Raw genomic sequence first — 22,425 nt, 5'->3', positions numbered from 1 at the left:
ATCCTTTTTTGTTGTCTCTATTCTTATATGTTAATTCATTATCCAAATAGAAATATATACCCTTAAACCAGGTTTCTGTAATGCCTATAATACTGAAGGGATGAACAAATTGATGTAAATACTCTTTGATCAACATTTGAGTACATACTACGACTATTAAAATGTATAATGGACAATTTTTTCTCTGTTTTCACACACTTCATGTATTGATCCTGAGTTAAATATTGACTCTTACTGGCAAGGCAATAGATTATAAAAAATGGTCAGGGTCAATCTCTGTAACCAGGTCTGTGTTATGCTCATAAGTGTATACAGCCCCCCCCCACCCCCACCCCTACGTTGGTTGAGGAAAAGTAGATTGTTTATTGTGTCGCTCATTCAACAGAAAGTTGGTCTCAAGTTTAAAGTTTTGCTACCCCCCCCCCCCCCCCCCCCCCAGGGACTGATAGTTGCATCAGCATCGAAAAAGCGGAACATTCTCTTTAAACGAGGCTAAACAAATTAAAGTGAAATCAAAATTTTGAGATTGCTGATGTTATTGTTATTATTATTGTTATTATTATTAAAGTGTAATTGTTTCACCATTTTTGACCGTCTATCTGTGTGATGACAAGATAGGAACCGTTTGTAGGCAACAAAACTGCGGGTTGATTTAGCACACGTACCACGGACAATTTAGCTAGATTGCGGCCACTGGAAACGAAACTGGTTTCCACTTGAACAATTAAATTCAACGTTCTGTCTCAGTTTTGTCCGTAAGGCAGAGGCAGTGTCACAGTGAAAATGGGGGTCCCCAAGTTTTATCGATGGATTTCAGAGCGTTACCCTTGTCTGAGTGAAGTTGTCAAGGAACATCAGGTAAAAAGCAGTGGTGACCGTGGACTGTTCCGATTTACCGACCACAGCGGCGTTAGCTTAGCAGTTGGCTATCGGCTTGTTTAGCTACGGGTTGTTGAAGTCTTAGTACACTTGGCAAATTTTTTTGTCTAATGAATTATCATCCCTAGTTAGCATCCGTTTATTTATATATACATATTTTAATCTACTGTCGAGTTACTGCCGTCAATTAGGAACGGTATACATTGCGTTGTAAATGTTTATTTAAACCCAGCTGTTAAAACAATTAATGTATAGAGTAAATGAAGTAAAACTTTTATTGTGTGTAATTAATGAGTCAGTGAGTCACCGACCTACGTTGTCGATAAAATCAAGTTTTCTTATCGTTATTATTGACAGCTGCGCCCTTTTGGTTTGGTAATGTGGCCACCATGTCAACATGTAATACACAATTAGTCTATACTGATACTTGAGGCAACTATGATAAATTGATTACTTACTGTATTAAAAAAAAAATAATAATAATAATCCAACGTCCCAAAATGTTATTTTTAGAGACCACCCCAACAAAACTAACATTTTGGGGACGTTGGAAAGGTACAATGAATTGCGGAGTTTGAGTACAGTATCACCATTTTGGGTCTGCGTGCGTCCATTATGTTTCATAGACGTTGATCTAGTTCCACTGTCACAACAAGTTGACAGAAAATCAGGTCCTCATAAAGGAGACCAGGTCAGAATAAATGTAGTAACCATTTTGAACATGCCTACAAGGTTTGTTCCTTCCACATGTGGTTCATTACCTGAATATTAGTTGGGCAACACATGACCTATTTCCAAGACACTTTTCATCTCAGATGCACCTGTGTATGCAAGCTAAGGCTCCAAATACATTTGCAAATGTGGCCTTTGTCAATTCGGCTTAGGTCATCATTGTCCCCAAATTACACAATAGTAGGAAGCAACGAGAAGAGAATGTGTTTAGTGGCTAAATTAATCCTTTGAATTACACCACTCGTGTATGAAAATGTAATTACTCAAAAGATTTGTTTTGGTGTTGAAAATGTTCTGTTAATTAATGGAATGTTGGCATATTTAATATGAGTTTCCTAAGGCATTAGAGTTTCACTTCTAATCATTACATAAGAAATCACAATTTGATTTTTCAGATCCCCGAATTTGACAATCTCTATCTGGACATGAATGGGATCATCCATCAGTGTTCTCACCCAAATGATGAAGATGTTCACTTCCGCATCTCTGAAGAGAAGATTTTTGCGGATATTTTCCATTACCTGGAGGTGCTTTTCAGGATCATCAAGCCACGCAAGGTCTTCTTCATGGCAGTAGATGGTGTGGCGCCAAGGGCAAAGATGAACCAGCAGAGAGGACGGAGATTCCGGTGGGTTCAGGATTCACAAAAAATTTGACCAATATAACAACTTGTTCTTAATCACTGACACTAACCTAACCTGTTAAAATCATTTCAAGAGAGTAAGTAAAAATACACAACTGAGAATGTGGTTGCTTAAGTGTGCACATCCTTTTTAACTGGTTATTTGACTGTCTTAGATAGATTTAACCAGTTACATTCAAATTCATGTTAAATGTGAGTCTGCGCAAGAGATGTGAACCTTCACTGGTCTCACAATTTGATTACGATTATCATGTCAAGAATTTGATATTGCGATGCTTTACAATACATCAATTTTTTACACTACTTGGTTAAACATGGTGCCCATTATTAGTCCCACAATGGGGAAATATGCGTAGTGTCAGCAGCAATAGTGGAAAATATAAATAGCATGCAGTGAGCACACAGAAAATGTTGTAGGTGATGCATTATCGCTACTTTGAATGCAAGTCTACTAAGTTAATGTGTCTCCCTGTATATATTCTCCTATCGTTCTTCTCTTAAAACTACTTGTTTAGGCTGGTGGTACTTTGAAAGCAGTCTTGCAGAAATGGCCAAAGAATAATAAAAACACGTGCAGAGTCAAAACTGGACAGGCACAAAGGAACAGTAGGAGTTGGACTTATAGGTTTGAGGCCTTGCTTAAGTTCACCATGGCAGTGGGATTTCCATATTTTTTGGATAGGTCTTGAATGAGCCACTGGAAGTTGTCAGTAAGGAGGGTTAGTTTTGTTGTTGTTGTTGTTGTTTTGTCCTATGACTAAATTAAATTGACCCATTTTTATGAACATCAGTTATTTCTACAGACAACATGATGTGTATCTTTGCATGTGTGTTTGTGTATGAAGATCTGCCAAAGAAGCAGAAGAGAAAATAAAAAAAGCTCTGGAAAAAGGAGAAGTGTTGCCCACAGAAGCGCGTTTCGACTCAAACTGCATCACCCCAGGTAGGCCCAAAATTTCCCCCCTGTTCATATATTGTACTTCTGACCTCACTGCTCACTGTATAGTGATCAGCTTTTTTTGCTTTTGCCCACCATATTTGTTCACATGTTTGATATTTCATTTGATTGCTGGATGGGCCAATATCACCTACTGCAATTTAAAGTGCATCTGGAAAGTATTAACAGCGCCTTACTTTTTCTACATTTAGTTAATTTTACAGCCTTATTTCTCAATAAATCATTTTCCCTCCTCAAAAATTCTACAAGCAGCACCACACAATGACAATGAAAAAAGTTTTTTGCAGTTTTTTTTTATTAACTTTTTGTTTATTGAACATATAAACAAGTAGCAGAAAAATAATAAAGATTTAAAAAAACAAACAAAAAAAAAAACCTCATGCACTCATCGTTAGTCACGGTTTACATGTTCAAAAGGGAGTAGGAAGAAGTTGAAAACGTATCTAGTCCTACCCCTTATTCTTTGTATATTTTGACTTTTTTCATTATTGATACAATAATAGGGGAATATATTTTGATAAAAGATTAAGAAACCCCAGGTACAAAAGCATACACATTCACAGTCTTTGCCCTGAAGCTATCTGATACCAATCAGTTGGTTGGACTAGATTTATAGTATAGGACTGGGTTCAGAACAGGTTTTTGGATGTCCTTGAGAAATCTTGAGAGGTGCTGTAGAGAGGAATGGGTGTACTTATACTTACTCTAGTGTTGCACAGGATACCGGTACCAGTACCGTACCTTGATGTTTTGGCGTCCAAAACAGCTCGGTATAATTTTTTCTTAGTACCGGTACTTAAAAAAAAATAAAAATAATAATAATTAATACGAGACCGCCCGCCAACTCTTTTAAAGGCAGGTAGACATACACGCATGGCCGTCTGTCTACCGATATGTGGAAAACGCCTTAAGTAAGCGTCACGCCTCTTTCAGCGTGTGTGCGAAAGGGCGCAGGAAGATGGCTTCACGCACTGAAGCAATCGCTGGATGTGCACTTCTCGTAATGGAAAAGAGCAGAGACATGCACGCACACTCAAGCAGCGTTACATTGAGTAATTGCTGTGCCACTGTATTGCCAATATTTAAAACAGATGACATCAAATGCAGTCAAATACAGTACTTAAAGAATATGCCATGCAATGTGAAAGCACATACAGTCTAAACATAAATATATACAGTATGTACATAAATTAACATGTATACATCCCAATATTTTGAATTAATAATAAATAAATAAAAATAATAATTTGAAGTTCTTTTGTCAGTTTTAATTTTGCTGCTTTTGCTAATGTTTTAGAGTTTTTTCGAGGTACCGTTTATAGTGGAATTTTCAGCAGTTCGGCGAGATTAATGAAACAGTCTGGAAAACAATTTGTCTTTTGGGTTTCTTTATATTTGAAGCTTCAAATATACACTAACCTCACAGAACAGTTTACATGGTTGTGGTCTGTGTGAGAGATGCACAGAAAGAATCACGGGAAGATTCTTTATGCTGCCTAGTTAGGAATTTGGGAGGGAGGAAGGAGCAAGAATATCAGTTCAAGGTTACTTTGGTATTGCTTTCTGTTCAAGGAATGAAAAGCCCTTTGTTAACGAAAATACAGGTGTCCACAATACAGTAGGCAATAAAATTATGTTAATATGTACTAAATAATTATTTTCCACAACACGTTTCAGTACCTGTATCGAGGTATTTTATACAGGTATAGTATCGAAGTCAAAATTTTGGTATCGTGACAACACTAACTTACTCATATTAAAAATAAACACCGGGGGCAGCAATTGCTGTCAAAGGTGTATCAACAAAGTATTGATCAAAGTTTGTGAATACCTTTTGTACTTGAAGTTTCCTTTTTACTTGACTCTGGTCGAAAGTGAAGCCCAGAGTTCAAAACTAACATGATGAAGCAGCATTTAACTGTTGTGCTGCACACAGATGTAATAAAATGACAACAGAAGTGAAGTCAGACCAAGTGTAAATGTTTTAAGTCCAGATTAAAAACAAAAAAAAAAATTTCTTTATGCTTACTTCTGTACTTTGTTTTTAAATGTCTTAAGTTATTTGTTTTTAAATGCGAGCACATTGTTTATGAAATTGCTGTATAAATAAAGCTGCATTGCCTTTCTTTTTAATAATAAAAAAAATCCCTCTAATTATTCCATGTTGCACTTATCGGGTGGCAACTAAAATGGAATAAGTCACAACATATATATATTTTTTAAAGCATTAGCCAATTAAACTGTGTCATCTTCTACCAGGCACTGAGTTCATGGTGCGACTCCAAGACCAGCTGAAGTATTTTGTCAACAACAAGCTCTCGACTGACAAACTTTGGCAGAATGTCAAAATCTACTTGTCAGGTCATGAGGTGTGTGTTCATTTGTGAATGTTGGCACGTTTTGCATTAAGAAACATCTTGCCAAGTTGATCCAGTTGGAGGCTTTCCATTTATTTTATAGACCCCTGGTGAGGGAGAACATAAAATCATGGAATTCATACGTTCAGAGACTACAAAGCCACTTAATGACCCCAACACCCGACACTGCTTATATGGCCTGGATGCTGACCTGGTATGATTTGTGTGCATGTCTATTTGATGTGGTTGTGTGTCAATGTGTCTCTCAGGATTCTCATGTCGTTTTGGTCCATTGTTAGATCATGTTGGGTTTGACCAGTCATGAACCAAATTTCTCCCTGCTCAGAGAAGAGGTCCGCTTTGGAGGAAAGAAATCCCAGAAAAGGTTTGAATTGTCATTAAGCTTGAAGTTTTTTATTTCAAGGTTTGAAACTTTGTTAAAGGTCCATGTCGCAAGATAGTTTTTGCAGATTTGTGACCCCTCTGGCGAAAAGCGGAACGGCAGCCAGCACCATGCACGCGCCCAGAGTGCCGAGACGTTAGTTAGTGGTAGTTTTATTGTGCATTGCTTATCATAAATACACCCTATTGCATTTTTCATGTCTTACCTTTTTAGCATGAAGAAAGCAAGCCGCGAGTCCCGTTTACCCCTCTTAGGGTTTTCCACCTACTCCAATATTAACGCTGCTCCAACATTGATCCACGTTCTCCTGCGACGCTTGTGCGACTTCCGTTTTGCCCTTTTTGTCACACTAGACAGTGTTATCCTTTCCTGCTCGGTATTCTGACCGTGGTCGGGGGACGCAGAGGAGATTTTGCCCTCGAACTGAGTCACAGCTGTGGACAACTCCCGTTGCATGTCGGCAAACTGGTCGAACAAAAGGAGCCACCGGGAGACGGAGAGTCGCACTGGAGTCTTGATTTATTATTTTGACACACTTTTATATCCCCTGTCGCACAGACGCACACACTTATGTCTTTCCACGGTCTCGTCCACACACTCCCAAACACTTCCGCCTTCCCATCGCTTCCGCAGAGCGAGAGAGCGTGCATGTGCCTGACTTCACAAAAGCTTAAAGATTCAGTCCTGAACCGCCGATCATTATTTCACTCTACAGGAAAATAGGGGCAACAGCCATTGTGCCCTGTCCATTATACAATTCTTAAAACGTGTGGGTGAAAAATATGGTTATTTTAACACTCCAATTTGCATCAATATTGTGACATGCACCTTTAAATTCTAATTATGGAAATACATTTGTAACTTTTTTTCCCCCCTAAAGGGATTAGAGCAGTGCTTGTTTAATTGAAGAATAAAATAAAATGCTTACGTGGGCATAAAATTGTTTTTTAAGATAATTTTAAAATTGTATATAATATCCCATGTTCACAGGGGATTGAGACAGAGCCCTGCCACAAATACTGAAATCTTGCGAGTAATTGAGACCAGCGGAAAAAAATTATAATCCCTCTATTAATAGTACAAACCGTAACTATAGCACAAACTATGATCCCAAAACATTTGTTATCATTTCAAATTCATTTTACAATATTACAGTATTTTAAAATGTTTTTAACGTGTTTAGAATTTAATGAAACATGAAAATGACTTGACAGGGTGTTGAAGGTTCTTGAAAATTGTTTTGGTGAATCAGTCCTGTCTGATTCCTCCCTTTCAGGATAACTGCTCCAGAGGAGACAACGTTCCATTTGCTTCACTTGTCGCTGATGAGGGAATACATTAACTATGAGTTCTCTGATGTTAAGGTAGGATATTAGGCACTCATATCATGACGTAAGCAGACAATAAAACCTGATCGATTCTGATTAATCTTGATGGATTTTTTTAGAATCAGTTGGGCTCTGATTATGACTTGGAGAAGATAATAGATGACTGGATTCTCATGAGCTTCCTAGTGGGGAATGACTTCATCCCTCACCTTCCTCATCTTCACATTAACCATGATGCTCTGCCGTTGTTGTATAAGACTTACATCAGTGTGCTGCCCAGCCTTGATGGTGAGAGACAAAATGGATTCTTACATCACACAATATTTTGACTCTCCTGTATTTTAATTCAGTATTAAAAAAAAATTTTTTTACAAGTGAGCCCCGTACAATCTTATGTATGCTTGACATGGTCTGGAGAAGGGATGGGCAACATCAAAGATGGGTGGAGCCACATTTTTTGATAGCATTACTGGGGTCCACATCGGATCGCACACTCCCTAACCAGATGTATGGGGGAAAAAAATGTAAATCAGGAAAATATGTACATGTCTCTCTTAAACAATGTCTGGCATCTAGTTTTGAACACAGTTACATTACAATTTGATACTGCTCCGGAACAGTAAACATTTTAATTACATGCGGTCTGTGAGATTGCCAGTTGCTCATCCCTGGTCTAAAGGATAACATTTTTAAAAACTTAGAGGGGAAAGAAAGAAAATTTGTGTTTGGTAGATTATTTCTCTGTTGTACAAACACTTGGCAATAAATCTTATACAAGTGGAAGGTCTTTACACTTATAAATGTTGCCACATTTTACAGGACACACATTTGTGGGATGAGCAACAGAGTTGAGTATGTGAGATGCATCTAGGAAAAAGGTGTCTATTTCGTCTCTGTTTATTTTGCTTATGACATTGACTCTTATTTGGTGTTAATTGGATGATTGTAATTTTGGGGGGGGGGACAATGACATTTTAGCAATTTATCAATTATTCATTACAATCAGCAGCCTCAGTAGCTCATAGACAAACCATGCACAGCCACAACAGCCTGGCACCGCCTCTGCTTGATGGTTACCAGCTTGCTCACACACTGCTTTGTGGGGTGGAATCCCATTCTTCAACAACCATTTGTTGTAAGTCAGCCAATGTGGTTTTGTTAGTCACGCTGGTACGAATAGCACACCCAAGGTCTTCAATGGGGTCAAGGCCGGACTGCTGTCAGGCAATTTTACGCTGTTATCTACTCTCAAATTGTAACGATAGTCTATGATAAAACCCCAATCATATTGGAGGATAGCATTCGGCACCTTAATGATGATATCGGCGTTTGCTACTGATTACAGAATCTCATCTGTATCTCTTGATATGTCTCCGCATTGAAATTGCCTCCAATGATGACAAGTGAGGGAGGTGCCACCACACACCATCACATTGCCAACCACTAAAATATATTACTCTATCAGTCAGCAGTGAGCATCAAGTTTTCTGCGTCTTCTCCACACTTTGACCCTCTGATCCAGTTGCCCTAGGCAGAATCTGGACTCCTTGTTGAAAATAACATTTTGCACGTGTTCAAGTTCCAAGTGGGTGTGTTGCTGAGACCAGTTTAGATGGGTCTGATGGTTAAGGGCAGTTATGACAGGCCTCCTGGCAGCCCCATGTAGAAAAGACTGCACACAGCCTATTCTCATTGTCTGGGCAGAGAGCAATCAAGATTGGCCTGCAAACTTTGACTGCAAATCTGTAGATGACAGAATTTGTTGAGGTGTTGTCTTCTTAGAATGGCCACTTCACACCCTGTCTCTGACTTCTGTGAAACTTAGCCTTCAGTTTTGAGGTATGAGGGATCACCAAACCTTGGTTTTGTGGAACACCATATTGAAGTTGCCCTATCCAAATCAGTCAAATGAGGCATGCTGATTCTTGGAGCAGATAGCTACTGACCCACTGTAGCAGGGTCCGTCCTACCAGGTAGGCACCTAATTGGCAACAAATACAGTAAGCTGTATGGCATTTCCGGGGACGATTTGGCAAATTTTCATGGGTGCAAGCCTAAATACTCATATCTGCTGCTTATTAATTAATGTGACTCAAACTGATTTATTTTGTGCTCAGGTTATCTGAACGAGAATGGCCACCTTAACCTTGGAAACTTTGAGAAATACTTGGAGAAACTCTCTGAGGTGCGACTTTTAGAAACATAAATTTGCCTTTTTTTTATTGCAATTGTGTGTTACTTTTTATATAGACAAAAAAATAGCTTTCAGGCGTTTTCCCATTACATTTTGCTGACTTACACATTGATTACCCTACAATTATCAAAATCAAAACTCTTTTCTTTCTTCCTATTCCTTTTCTTTTTACTTCAACTTATATTATACTTATATTTTATACTTTCAACTTATATTAGACTTATATTTTATACTTGTAATGTGTCTAAATGTTTATATGTTCAATTAAAAAAACATAAACATTTAAAAATTGGTAAGACAATTTAAGGGTGATTTATAGTAATTTTTTTCATGGCTGGATCAGTCTGCCGAGTATTATTATTTTTTTCTTATAATGTCAGCACACTGAAAATGTAGGGGGGGGGGTGATATGGACATGTTTTTTTGTGAACGTTTATATATATATATTTTAATTTATTTATTTATTCCTTACCTCTGCCCAGTTTGACCGCGAACATTTCAGTGAGGTGTTTGTGGACTTGAAGTGGTTTGAGAGTAAAGTTGGTAACAAGTACCTGAATGAGGCGGCCGGCCGAGCAGCAGAGATGGAAGCTGCCAGTAAACACACTCACAAGGAAGAGGTAGGACAGCAGTGATAAAACCTGACCCAATTTTCATTGTTGGTTTCCTGCATACTTAAATGTGCTTGTGCTAATGACACCACTTGTTGTATGTTGTACAGGATTGTTCTCTCACTCTGGCAGAATTGACTTCATCTGATCAAGTATTAGATGGTGGGGAAGTCCCTACTGTCGAAGATGACGATGAGGAAGATGATATATTTGAAACTGAGTTCAGACAGTACAAGCGCACATACTATATGACCAAGATGGGGGTGGACGTAGTGTCTGAGTGAGTTTATTACCACACACCCACTCACAATTTGTATGAAAAAGACGCTTAACATAGTGTTTCACTACCAGGGGTAGGTGTACCCATTGGGGGGTATACATCCTATTGCATTTAATACTTTATTTCCAAGATAAGTGAATATTCTCACTCAGTCATTTCATAAGCACATTAGTAAAATGGTATTTGTGTGCTACAGTGGGTCTGAATATTATTCTTGTTAAGATTTTGTTTTCAGTCAAAAAAAATATTTTAGTTTATTTACCGGTATATTACTTATTTTCAAGGTAACATGTTTTTATGTTCAGCTTCAGTTAAAAAATAAGACAAAGACTGAGAAATAAATGTATAGATTTAGGAGATTAAATAAAATTGCATTTATTTTTCATTTAATAATCAGTTATGTTACTGCTCTAGCTGTCGACTGAAAATTCCATCACTCACCTGTTTTCTGGTTTTGTTCATGTGACATTCACAAGCTGAGCCCTTCGGCACTGTGATGCCATTTTAGTCGAAAACAAGTGGCAGAATGGCCGCCCTCTCAGATATATAAAAACGGCTCAATTTTGCTGCCTAATTCATATTCCACAATTTAACGCAGTATTAATCAATATATGGAGGGGTGGAGGCAGAGGATGCGGACGTAGGTTTGGACGACATTAGTACATCAGAGCGTTCTCTCACATTGGTCAGATGTGGCATGTCGCAATGCGGGATACAAAACGGGGATGTGTGGCCCTACGCACAGTGCATGATAGATAGGCTTGCAACCACAAATGCTCACATTCAACCTAGCCCCCTCTAATTTTTTGTTGTATATTGCTCATCAACATAAAGTAGAAAGACAATGTCTCAGCATCTATTTTTCAAGTTGTCCATCCATCCATCTTTGACACCGCTCATCATCATCAGGGTTGTGGGTTTTCTGGAGTCTATCCTAGCTGACTTTGGGCTGCCTAGATAGGTCGCCAGTCAATCGCAGAGCACTAATTGTTTTCTTTTCAGACTCTGTCGTGATTATAAGCATATAAGATTGGTAATTCATAATTTAAGGGATTAGAAATAAGAAATGACGTGTCCATGCATCAATGCGTATGAAAAGTGACCTGAAAAGATTTGTGTTCATTCTTTTACAGTGATTTTCTATCAAAGCAGGCCAAATGTTATGTCGAAGGCATCCAGTGGATTCTCCACTACTATTATCATGGGGTGAAATCCTGGAGCTGGTGAGAATTTATTCCCATTAAAAAAAAATCATCAACCTGATGTTTTATTACTTCCTAACTCCCCAGAAAAATGTGTATTTTGTTTTGTTTTTTGTTTTTACACTTAGCCAGACAAACATCATTTTAAGATTAGTAATACTATTTTTGTTTCTCCAGGTTTTACCCCTACCACTATGCACCGTTCCTGTCAGACATCAGAAATATTTCAGAATTGAAGCTGACCTTTGATCTTGAGAAACCTTTCATGCCCTTCCAGCAACTCTTGGCAGTCTTGCCCGCTGCCAGCATGGAGCTGTTACCTGAATGTTACAGGGTAACACACACATCTTGTGTAATCTCACATACATACAGCCAGAAAAAGAAGTCATTAGTATTTACCTGTTAACCTTTAGATTAGCACAGGCAGGAGGAATTGTGGACATTTGGACAATTGCTTTATACAAAGCAATTTCAGTTGAGCATTATTTTTTGGATGTTTTGTGTGAATTGTTGTCTTAAAGGCCATGCTACAGGATCTCAATTGTGTTTAGGCCAGGATTCTGCCTGGGAAATGTTGCTTTTGGGTTGAGTGGCTGCATATTACCTGTAATGCAGTGAAAAAATAAGTGGAATACTCTATATATGAATAATTTACCTTGAAAGATGAATTACAACATGTGCCCTAAATGTTCGGTTTGTGCCCCTAAAATTTTAAGTTAGGGAAACTCTACTCCTAGTAAAAAAAATAAAACTAAAATATAAAAAATAGTCTGGAGCTTGTCAGGTCCCACGTGGCTGCGAGATGTTGATGGAGGCAGAGCTTGGCTTGGTGAAGGCAGCTGTTCCTTGGAGCTGTCAGATTTTTGTGCTGGCATATGCGTTGTCAAAAAGTGTGTGGCGACTCGGCAGTTGGGAGTATAAAGGATATCAGGAAAAGCAATGAATGGAAAAAGAAGAAAGTGAGGTCAAGGCAGGAGAACTCTTGATCCCGGATTTATCAGAATTTTTCTAGGTTTCAGTGGCCCTATGCAATTCTATTCACGTAGATTTTTAAACCTAAATCTATTAACACAAAAAAAAATCCTCTTTAAAGTTTTTTAATTCACCGTCATAGTCCTTCCCAAACAGTAAACTCTTAAATGTAGCTAGCAGGAAAATAAACAAAGTTAAGATTCAACACTACTAGACACAATTAATACAAGGCTTGGTTGCAGTGGAAGTAATTAATGTGCTTCTTTTTTTTTTTTTTCTCAGCACCTGATGACCAATGAAATGTCTCCCATTATTGAATATTACCCTACAGACTTCAAAACAGACCTCAATGGCAAGCAGCAGGAGTGGGAGGCCGTAGTGCTAATTCCTTTTATTGATGAGGTACAGTATACACCGTAAAATGCCATCAGGTTGTTGTTGTTGTTTTGTTTTTAACATATTCTTTAAAGTTTTGTCTGGGTTTTTGTTCTCTCTTTTTAACAGAGGTGTTTGTTAGCAGCCATGGAAGTCTGCAATTATAAGCTGACAAAAGACGAGAAAGCCAGGAATCATCATACAGAGTGTGCTCTATATACATATGACCATGAGAAAGACTTCACATACCTCTCCACCCTTCTTCAGCTCTTCCCAAACATCATCCACTGCCATGTCAGGTAGATGCACACGTCTCCTTTGAACACTTACACTGGTGGGCTGAGCTCAGTCAGATTTCAAAGAAATCACGTCGACCCATAGAACCAAATTTTTTTGGACTATAAACTTGAACCAGTCAAAATAATGCAACATGAAGGGGGAAAAAAACAAACATAAATCACTCTTAAGCGGGAGAATATATTTGACAAAAACTGAGACCAGGGCTTTTGGGTGCCAATCTGAGCTCTAATTTTATTATATACAAGTCACCCCTGAACATAAATTGCAAGACCAGTCAAACTATGCGCAAAAGTGGTACAATTATTGTCCGAATAATAAGGTAATTGCATTATTAAAATATTCAATCTTGTTCATTCTCTATATTGTTTACATTTTGCCTTCATTGTTTAGTGCTTGTCTTTTGTCACCTCTCTGCAATTACCTCATCACCCCGTTGCCTAAATATACGTATTATAATGTAAAGCGAGTGAGAGTGAGAGTGAGAGTGAGTGTGAGAGAGAGTGAGAGTGTGAGAGAGAGAGTGTGAGAGAGAGAGAGAGAGAGAGAGAGAGAGAGAGAGAGAGAGAGAGAGAGAGAGAGAGAGAGATTGCTGCTATTGCTACCTAGAAATATGTCATATATTTACACTTGAAGATAGATAGCACAGCCTTCCTCTCATCCTGGTAGGTGGAATAAGAGATGGCTATCATGTAGAGGTGTGTTTGAATGGAATGCATCCATCCAACAGCTCTTCTTCAAAATGACTAATTCAAGTTCATTTGTAATGTGCTTGGGTTTTCCAGGAAAGAAAACATACCCATGGATGCCTGGCACGTTTCACTAAACCACATTGGCAGGAGTGTGGATTGCTCAGCGCTGTATTTTTGTGGATTCCCTACACTACATCATATAAAACACAAGGTAGATTATGCATGTGTCCCTTGCTTCATCACTGGATGATAACCACAGGACATTATCATTTCGAGCAGTATCTCGAATGATGCAAAAAATCTGACACTACTTCTTTTAATGTTTGATTTTTATTTTTTCACTGTATGACCAAATATCAAATCAGCACTGTACTTGGTTATTGTACTCTCTCGCTGCTCAGCCCCAATTTTTGTCTCGATGAGAAACTTGAGCGTTAGTTGGATTTTTGTTGTTGTTGTTTGTTTGTTTTTGTAGTATTATATTCAGTACGGGGGCACAAGCCAGTGTCTTCTTGTGCCGGTCGCAAGCCCGGATAAATACAGAGGGTTCTGTCAGGAATGGCATCCGACGTAAAAACTTTGGCCAAATCAAACATGTGAATCAAATTTATGACTTCCATACCGGATCGGTCGAGGCCCGGGTTAACAACGACCGCCATCGGGGTGCTGTTGACCTACAGGGTGCCGGTGGAAACTGGTCTACTGTTGGTCGAACAAGTAGAGGAGGAAGGTGTGTTTGTAGGGGGAAAGAGAAGAAGAAGAACACCAAGAGTCTATGACTGAGAGTAGGGACTTTGAATGTTGGAACTATAATAATAATAATGCATCAGATTTATATATAGCGCTATTCCAGACACTCAAAGACGCTTCACAGAGGAATGGATACATTATTAATGCACTCACACATTCACACTGTGGTGGCGGTAAGATACTTAAGTAGCCACAGCTGACCTGGGGCAGGCTGACGGAAGCGTGGCTGCCAGTGTGTGCCTACGGCACCTCCGACCACCACAAAACATTCACACCTTCCATACACCAGTGTGAGTAGCACTGGAGGCAATGTGTGTGAAGTTTCTTGCCCAAGGACACAAGGACACAGGACATGGGGAGAGCGGGGATTGAACAGCCGACCTTCTGGTTACTGAACTATGACAAGAAGAGGTAGAGAGCTGGTTGACATGATGCAGAGGAGGAAGGTCGACATACTGTGTGGAAAGGGAGCAAAGCTAGAAGTTTAGGAGCAGGGTTCAAGTTATTCTATCAAGGTGTAGATAGGAAGAGAAATGGAGTAGGAGTAGAGCAAATGTTTTTCGCGGAGAAGCAGAAGAAAAAGCAGCAATCATTCCTGCAGTAGACTCAAGGTGCGTTCAATGAACACAGTTATGCATAGAAAAAGCTCAGACGACTGACAGGGCAACAGACACAAGTTGTGACGCATTTTTGACACTTCCCTTTAAAATAAGTGGAGTGTGAATTATTTTGTTCCCAGTTTGTAGTATTTGATTACGCATTTGACTAATTGGGAGCGAAATGGAGAAGAGCAGAGACATGCATGCACACTCAAGCAGCGTAACATTGAGTCATTGGAGTGCCACTGTATTGCCAATATTTAAAATGGATGACAACAGATGCAGCCATGTGAAAGCACATACAATATAAACAAATATATATAGCGTGTACATAAATGAACATGTATACATCCCAATATTTTTTAATTAATAATAAATAAATAAATAATTTGAAGTTCTTTTGTCAGTTTTAATTTTGCTGCTTTTGCTGATGTTTTAGAGTTTTGTCGACATACTGTTTCAGGTATTTAATGCAGGTATAGTATCGAAGTCAAAATTTTGGTATCGTGACAACACTAGTTAGGAACGTCCTGGAGGTAAAAAGAGTGTCAGAGTGATGAGCCTGAAGCTAGGAATCGAAGGTGTGATGAACAATGTTGTTAGTGGGTATGTGCCACAGGTAGGATGTGAACTGGAGGAGAAGGAGAACTTTTGGTTGGACCTTGATGAAATGATGCAGAGCAGCCCTAGAAGTGAGAGACTTGTCATTGGTGCAGACTTCAATGGACATGTTGGTGTAGGAAACAGAGGTGATGAGGAGGTGATGGGCAAGTTTGGTATCCAGGAGAGGAACGTAGAAGGACAGATGGTGGTTGACTTTGCAAAAAGAATGGAGATGGCTGTCGTGAATATTTTCTTACAAAAGAGGCAGGAACATAGGGTGACCTACAAGAGTGGAGGTAGGAGTACACGGGTAGACTACATCTTTTGCAGACTGTGTAATCTGAACTAGATCAGAGACTGCAAAGTAGTGGTAGGTGAGAGTGTAGCCAGACAGTAATATCGGCAGAAGGATGCTGAGTTTCCAAATGTCAGGCAGGAGGTCTAGAGGAAGACCAAAGAAAAGGTCTATGGATGTAGTTAAATAGGACATGAAGGTAGTTGGTGTGAGATTAGAGGATGCAGAGGACAGGGTTAGATGGAGGCAACTGATTCACTGTGGTGACCCCTGAAGGGAAAAGCCGAAAGGAAAAGAAGAAGAAGACTATACTCAGTACATGGGGTCCCCACAATACTTATAGTCATCCATGCATTAAACATTTTATTTAGGTATTAAAATAAATACATTATTGAGGTCAAATATTAATAGAGATTGGTTACAGCATACCTAATGCTATTCAAAAGTGCTATATAGCTAAAGCTTAGGGTGGTCATTGTTTGCAGCATTGACCAAAATAGCAGACTACAGATATATTGTTTAGTAAATCAATGAGAATGTCTTCTTGTACATGTTCTCCCTCTTATTCATGGTTTCACCTGTTCTTAGTTTTATATGAAGAAGAGCGGGGTGCTGGTATTCCAGCAAAGTAGCAGAGGTGACAATATGATGTTGGAGATCCTCCCCAGTCAGGAAAAAGAATTGGTAAGCTGTTAACCTTTTGACTTAATTTTGACTTAACTATATGCATTGCCCATATAAAATGAAAGAAGACAATTGGTATCTCTGCCTATAATTCTATATAAAAACATCTGCCTTTGCACATTTGATAATCAGTTTTTATTACCACCATCAGAGAGGTATTGATTTGTCCACATGTTTATTATTCTGGTTAAAATGGGTATATAATTACTTTACACGTTATTTTGGTTCATATTTGGTTACCTCAGAAAGCTACAGTACATCAATGGTGCAAAATATTAGAAATGCAAGCTACAAACACAAAAATAAAGTGTCACCTTTGTGTGCCATGTCTTACAATTTAAAGCTTTGTGATGATGTTGCTGAACAAGTACTGGGGAAGTCCGTGTTTGTCAACTGGCCACATCTAGAGGAAGCTCGCATCATTGCTGTGTCAGATGGAGACACCAAGTAAGAAGTTTGTTCCTTTTTTTGGGGTGGGGGGGGGGGGGACTTTAAGGCTATTCTAAACGCTTTATGTTTCAAAGGTTTTCTCTCGAAGAACCACCAGGTGTCCAACGAGTCTACCAGAGGCCTTCCACCCCTCCCCCCATCAAAGTCACTTTCCTCTCAGACAAGGAGCAGAGGGACTGGGTGAAAGATGTCCAAGGAATAACAGAACAGTAAGGCTTAAACACTAGGAAACAAAAAAATTAATGAAGAACACCTGAGTTATTAAATTTCATAAACTCATCTGCCATTTCTCCATAATCTCATATTTTATAGCTATCTAAAGAGGAAAGGCATCATAGTGAATGAAACCGCAGTGGTTCTATATGGACAGTTGCTGACAGGAAGAAAATACATCCCCAAATCCAACGGTGTGGTTGAGTTGGAGAAACAGTGGGCTAAGCAGGTCCTTCCTTTTGCCTACCAGACTGTGGTCCAGGTACATGCCCACAAGCACCACGTTATTTATTGCCAATTATAGATAGTCAGGTTCAATAAGATGACATTCATAAAAAACACAACACAATGAAGGACAGAATACACCTTTGTACCTTTTCACAAGCTAGCGAGGAGAACGGGCAGAATTACAGTGAAAATGTATGGTTCATTTCATGTGTATGTCAACATCTACTGTGCTTATAAACTCTGTCCTCACTTTTCCTAGGACATTGAGGCATTTTATTCATCTTTGACCTGCTTTAAGAGCTTAGAAGATCTGTATCCTCCACAAACCACTGTCTTCATGGTGGGAAACCCCTACTATGCTGCCATGGGCGAGGTCAGTTAACTGCAATTGCCACAGTTCTAACACTTTGGAATAATCCCATCCCAACTATAGCAACTGCGTTTCCCCCGCTTGTTGTGCATTCTAAACAGGTACAAGATTCAAGTGATGTCATCAAAGAGGGGCGTGTACGTGTAGTTTTCAACGTACCGCATGAGCCCCAACTTGAAGTTATAATCCAGAACCAGCATGTAAGACAAATGCATAGTCTTACACTAAAAATATGTCACAAAGTGTTGTTTCTGAATGCATTTTCCTTTTGTATGTTATAGAAGTACTGTGTGAAGTATAGCCCCGGGTACATTGTGGCATCCCGTCTTGGTATCAGCAGCTACCTTGTGTCCCGCTTTTCTGGAAGCATCTTCATTGGCAGAGGATCTAAAAAGAAGTCAGTACCGGAATTTTTAAACTCTTAAGTTGCTAAAAAAAAAAATCAACACTTTGAACCTTGTGGCTAATTTATGTATTTTTACTGGCTAATGAGCATCACATTGCTAACGAGCATCACGTTGACAATACCATAAGGGCTCCGCCCAATTCTACCCCTTAGCCCTTGATTGTGTGCATTCACATGAGCAAACAAATTGTGTATTGTGACACCCAATACTCAAAGGACTTGGTCTCACATCAGGAAAATAGCAACAGCTGTGAGATATAGCCCACATGCTAGCAAGGGGTGACCTGACGTGAGACTGAACCCTATCGTGCGAGGTCACAAAAAAGAAAGAAAAAAAGTCCCACATATTTGCTGATCATCTCCGATGTTTAACAAGTGTGCCCAAGGCGAGAGCATTGTAAAATGGATCTTGCTTCGGAAAATACTTCTTGTGTCTCTGGAGCACACAAAATATCGGGTATGATTTTATTCACGGTCGTTTCCTTGTTCTTCTTTGCGACCTGTTCGTGGGCCGTAATGATTCTTGGTGAGCAGTGAAAATTATGACAACCCAAACTGTTAGCAAGCACTTCTCTACACATACAAAATGTGTGTCTAAAGACAAGAAATCACAATCTATTAAATTGCAATGGCAATAATACTTCAGTTTTTCAGCGTGGATAACAGCAAAACGGTGGACCGTGTGAGACATGAAAACAGATTTATTTATTTTGTACTGCTTTTGAAGGGCGATATTGGGGGCCGGTGGCTATTAAACAGTGGTGTTTGTTGATCTTTAGAAATTATGGTAATTAAAAAAAAATCTTTCTCTGGTAAATGGTAACCAAACTGCACTTCGTATAGCACTTTCTGTACACCTATGGTGCCTGAAGCGCTTTACGCAGCCTCACATTTACACACATACGTTCCTACACCAATGGTCGGTTGCTGCCGCGCCGGGCGCTGCCAGGTCCACTGGTAGCGAATTTGGGTTCAGTATCTTGCTCAAGGACACTTCGACATGATCACAAGGGTTGAGGATTGAACCCACAATGTTTGGGTTGAGAGACAGCCAGTCTACCACTGAGCCATGCATGCTTTCCCTTGTATATTTTTGTGTAAATATTCTGTTAGAACATGAACACCTGCATCTTATAAATGCGGCCTATATATGTACAATGTTTTTCTTTTCTTTAATTCAGCAGGTGCATCGTATATTCAGGTGTGCTCAATAGTACAGTTGCTATGGTATTTAGTCACTCTTGGAAACTGATGTATTTCAGAAACATACATTCATAATTTCTCATCCATAATTAAACCATTTATGCTTGATATCTCTCTCTCCAAATGCTTTCTTAGTCCTTGTGGGGAGCAAAAAGCTAATGTGGGCCTAAACCTGAAGTTCAACAAGAAGAATGAGGAAGTTCCTGGATACACAAAGAGAACTGAGAAGGAATGGCTTTACTCTGCTGCTGTGGAGCAGCTTTTAGCTGAATACTTGGAAAGGTGAAGCAGAATGTTGTCATTCAAGGGTGATTTTGAGTAATTTATTGGAATTACGGTGAATTATTTAAGTATTGCTTTCATAGGTTTTCTGAGGTGTTTGACTCAGTTTCAAGAAACAGTCATGATGATGTGTTCTATGAAGATGACATCTGGCCCGGAGAAGACCACAATGGGTAAATGCATTCTTGTCTTATACTTACCCTAATGTATAAACAATATAACTGCTTTTTCAGGTTTTTACTATCAAGAAAATTACAGGTGTAAGACGTATTCCAAAATACAGTAAAAAAATAAATAAAATAAATATATACAGTGCTGCTCAAGTGTGTGAACCTCTTAAGCAATTTGGACTTTCCAATTGTTTCAACCTGATTTTGTTGTTCAATCTGAACCATTACATTTTATATGAAATAACAGGTTGAGGTTTAGCATTTCAATGCATTTTTCTTTTCTTTTTTTATAATCAATTGTGTAGTCAAAACTTAATTAAAAAGAGTTTTTGGTCAATTCATGTGGGTGCAAAAGTAAATGAACCCTGAGCTGCATTGCTTAAAACAAGCAGTCAAGTAGGATCAGGTAGGACAAATTGGTGGCTAAACTAACCACTGAAATGGACCAATGAAATGAGAGGCTTAGCAAAGAAATTGTGCATCACTGACTGAAACAAAACCACATCACTTTAGTCTTACCCAGGTGAACCCATACAGGTCAGTCATGCTGAGAGGAAGAGAAATCTCAGGGGACCTTAGGAAGTGAGTAGTGACAGCATATCTGTCTGAGGAAAGCTATAAAGTCATCTAAAAAAAATGAGCTTCACCATTCCACTGTGAAGCAGATCATCTGCAACTAGAGAACACTGAAAATTACTACAATCCAGCCTAGAAGTGGATGACCTTCTAAAATATCAGCAAGAACCACAAGAAAAATGATAATTCAGGTGAAAGCCAACCTGTGCATCACATCGAGGGATTTGCAGACCTTTTTTGCTACATCGGGGACATGTGCATGCTTCCACAATCAGAAGAAAAGTCAATCAATCTTTCATGGAAGGCTTGCTAGGTACAAGTCTCTGCTCACAAAAAATATCAAAACTGCCCTTCTCAACTTTGCCAGAGAATACCTGGAGAAACCTGAAACATTTTGGAAGTCCCTTCTGTAGACAGATGAGTCCAAAATTGAACTGTTTGGTCACAACTAAAACAGTCATGTTTGGTGAAAAGTCAACACTGCATACCAGCAAAAGAACCTTCTCCCTACAGTGAAGCATGGGGGTGAGAATGTTAAAGTCTGGGCTGGCTTTTCATCCTCAGGATTTGGACAACTTCACATAATCCAGGGAATCATGCATTCCGAGGAATATTGTGAAATCCTGGATCATGACCTGAAGCCGTCCTTTGTGACGTTCCAGCCTGGTAGAAGATGGATCATGCAACATGACAATAATCCAAAGCATTCCAGCAATACAACGAATTAATGTCTGAAGAAAAACAAGATTCATATTCTGGATGTGCCCAGTCAAGTTACTTAAATTCTTTTAAAATACTGTGGGGGGACCTGAAGCGGGAAGTTTATGCTAGACGCCCATCCAACCTCTCTCAAATGGCTGCATTTTGCAAGGAAGAGTGGAAAAAATCCCCCAAATTAGATGAAAGAAAGACTGATAAGTCACTAAAGAAAGTGTTTGGATGAAGTTCATTGCAAAAGGAGGTGCAATGTCTGATTATAAGTGAGAGGTTCACATACTTTTACACCCATGAGTTTTTCTTAAATCAACAACTTTTGTTCAATAATGAATGACAATGTTATCATTCTTTTTGTTCAAGTCCATTATTTTCAATGTCACCATTGTATATTTGGGTATGACTAAACATTTAATAAGGTTATTTTAATATTTTATACAAAAAGTCTGACCATGCCTGCTGGGTTCACAAACTTTTGAGCTGTGTGTGTGCGTATATATACACATCTGCAATTTTTTATTGTATGTCTGTGTCAAGTGTGACACTTGGTTCTTCCTAATAAACTGCGTGTTGATAGTGTCCAGCAACACTAACACTAGCAAGCCTTTGGCCATCAATCCTGGGTGTGCCCAATTAATAAATGGCCATCCACATTTGTTTGTATGAGCAGTTAAGGTAGTGCCTGTTTTTACTTGCATAAACCTTTGGTAAATTAGGCCCTATCCTAAAGGTTCTGCCACAGAATTTCAGTGGCGTCTAAATATGACTCACTGGGCTACCACAGCATCTCAAATCTTGTCTTTGTACTAGATTTGTTTTTGGCTAATTGTAAGAACAGTGCGGGTGCTTCTCATGCAAAATCCTTACCATGAATTGAAAGAGTTTGCTTTTTTAATATATATATTTTTTTAAGTGAGAGCCTAGTGTTGTGCAGAAGTGATGTTTTTGCCACCCCCCCC

General features: G+C 39.0%; 1 protein-coding gene across 1 annotated transcript in view; it reads left to right on the top strand.

Moving 5' to 3' along the window:
- Positions 1 to 675: 675 nt before the first annotated feature.
- xrn1 (5'-3' exoribonuclease 1) overlaps positions 676 to 22,425 on the top strand; it is a 34,465-nt gene continuing 12,715 nt past the window's right edge. Inside the window, exons 1-25 of the mRNA XM_086094546.1 lie at positions 676 to 858; positions 2,007 to 2,239; positions 3,100 to 3,197; positions 5,472 to 5,581; positions 5,673 to 5,783; positions 5,869 to 5,954; positions 7,249 to 7,336; positions 7,420 to 7,588; positions 9,418 to 9,485; positions 9,977 to 10,114; positions 10,216 to 10,385; positions 11,519 to 11,608; positions 11,765 to 11,921; positions 12,842 to 12,961; positions 13,064 to 13,233; positions 14,017 to 14,134; positions 16,759 to 16,854; positions 17,198 to 17,301; positions 17,379 to 17,513; positions 17,617 to 17,779; positions 18,005 to 18,118; positions 18,217 to 18,315; positions 18,397 to 18,512; positions 19,860 to 20,006; positions 20,090 to 20,179. Of these exons, the coding sequence (XP_085950672.1) occupies positions 784 to 858; positions 2,007 to 2,239; positions 3,100 to 3,197; positions 5,472 to 5,581; positions 5,673 to 5,783; positions 5,869 to 5,954; positions 7,249 to 7,336; positions 7,420 to 7,588; positions 9,418 to 9,485; positions 9,977 to 10,114; positions 10,216 to 10,385; positions 11,519 to 11,608; positions 11,765 to 11,921; positions 12,842 to 12,961; positions 13,064 to 13,233; positions 14,017 to 14,134; positions 16,759 to 16,854; positions 17,198 to 17,301; positions 17,379 to 17,513; positions 17,617 to 17,779; positions 18,005 to 18,118; positions 18,217 to 18,315; positions 18,397 to 18,512; positions 19,860 to 20,006; positions 20,090 to 20,179 (3,065 nt within the window). The 5' untranslated portion in view covers positions 676 to 783. The remainder of the gene's footprint in view (positions 859 to 2,006; positions 2,240 to 3,099; positions 3,198 to 5,471; positions 5,582 to 5,672; positions 5,784 to 5,868; positions 5,955 to 7,248; positions 7,337 to 7,419; positions 7,589 to 9,417; positions 9,486 to 9,976; positions 10,115 to 10,215; positions 10,386 to 11,518; positions 11,609 to 11,764; positions 11,922 to 12,841; positions 12,962 to 13,063; positions 13,234 to 14,016; positions 14,135 to 16,758; positions 16,855 to 17,197; positions 17,302 to 17,378; positions 17,514 to 17,616; positions 17,780 to 18,004; positions 18,119 to 18,216; positions 18,316 to 18,396; positions 18,513 to 19,859; positions 20,007 to 20,089; positions 20,180 to 22,425) is intronic.

The sequence above is a fragment of the Leptonotus elevatus genome, chromosome 1 (genome assembly GCF_054856555.1).
Source record: "Leptonotus elevatus isolate MCC_2025b chromosome 1, RoL_Lele_1.0, whole genome shotgun sequence".
Lineage (NCBI taxonomy): Eukaryota > Metazoa > Chordata > Actinopteri > Syngnathiformes > Syngnathidae > Leptonotus > Leptonotus elevatus.
This window is presented reverse-complemented; position numbering and strand designations above follow the sequence as displayed.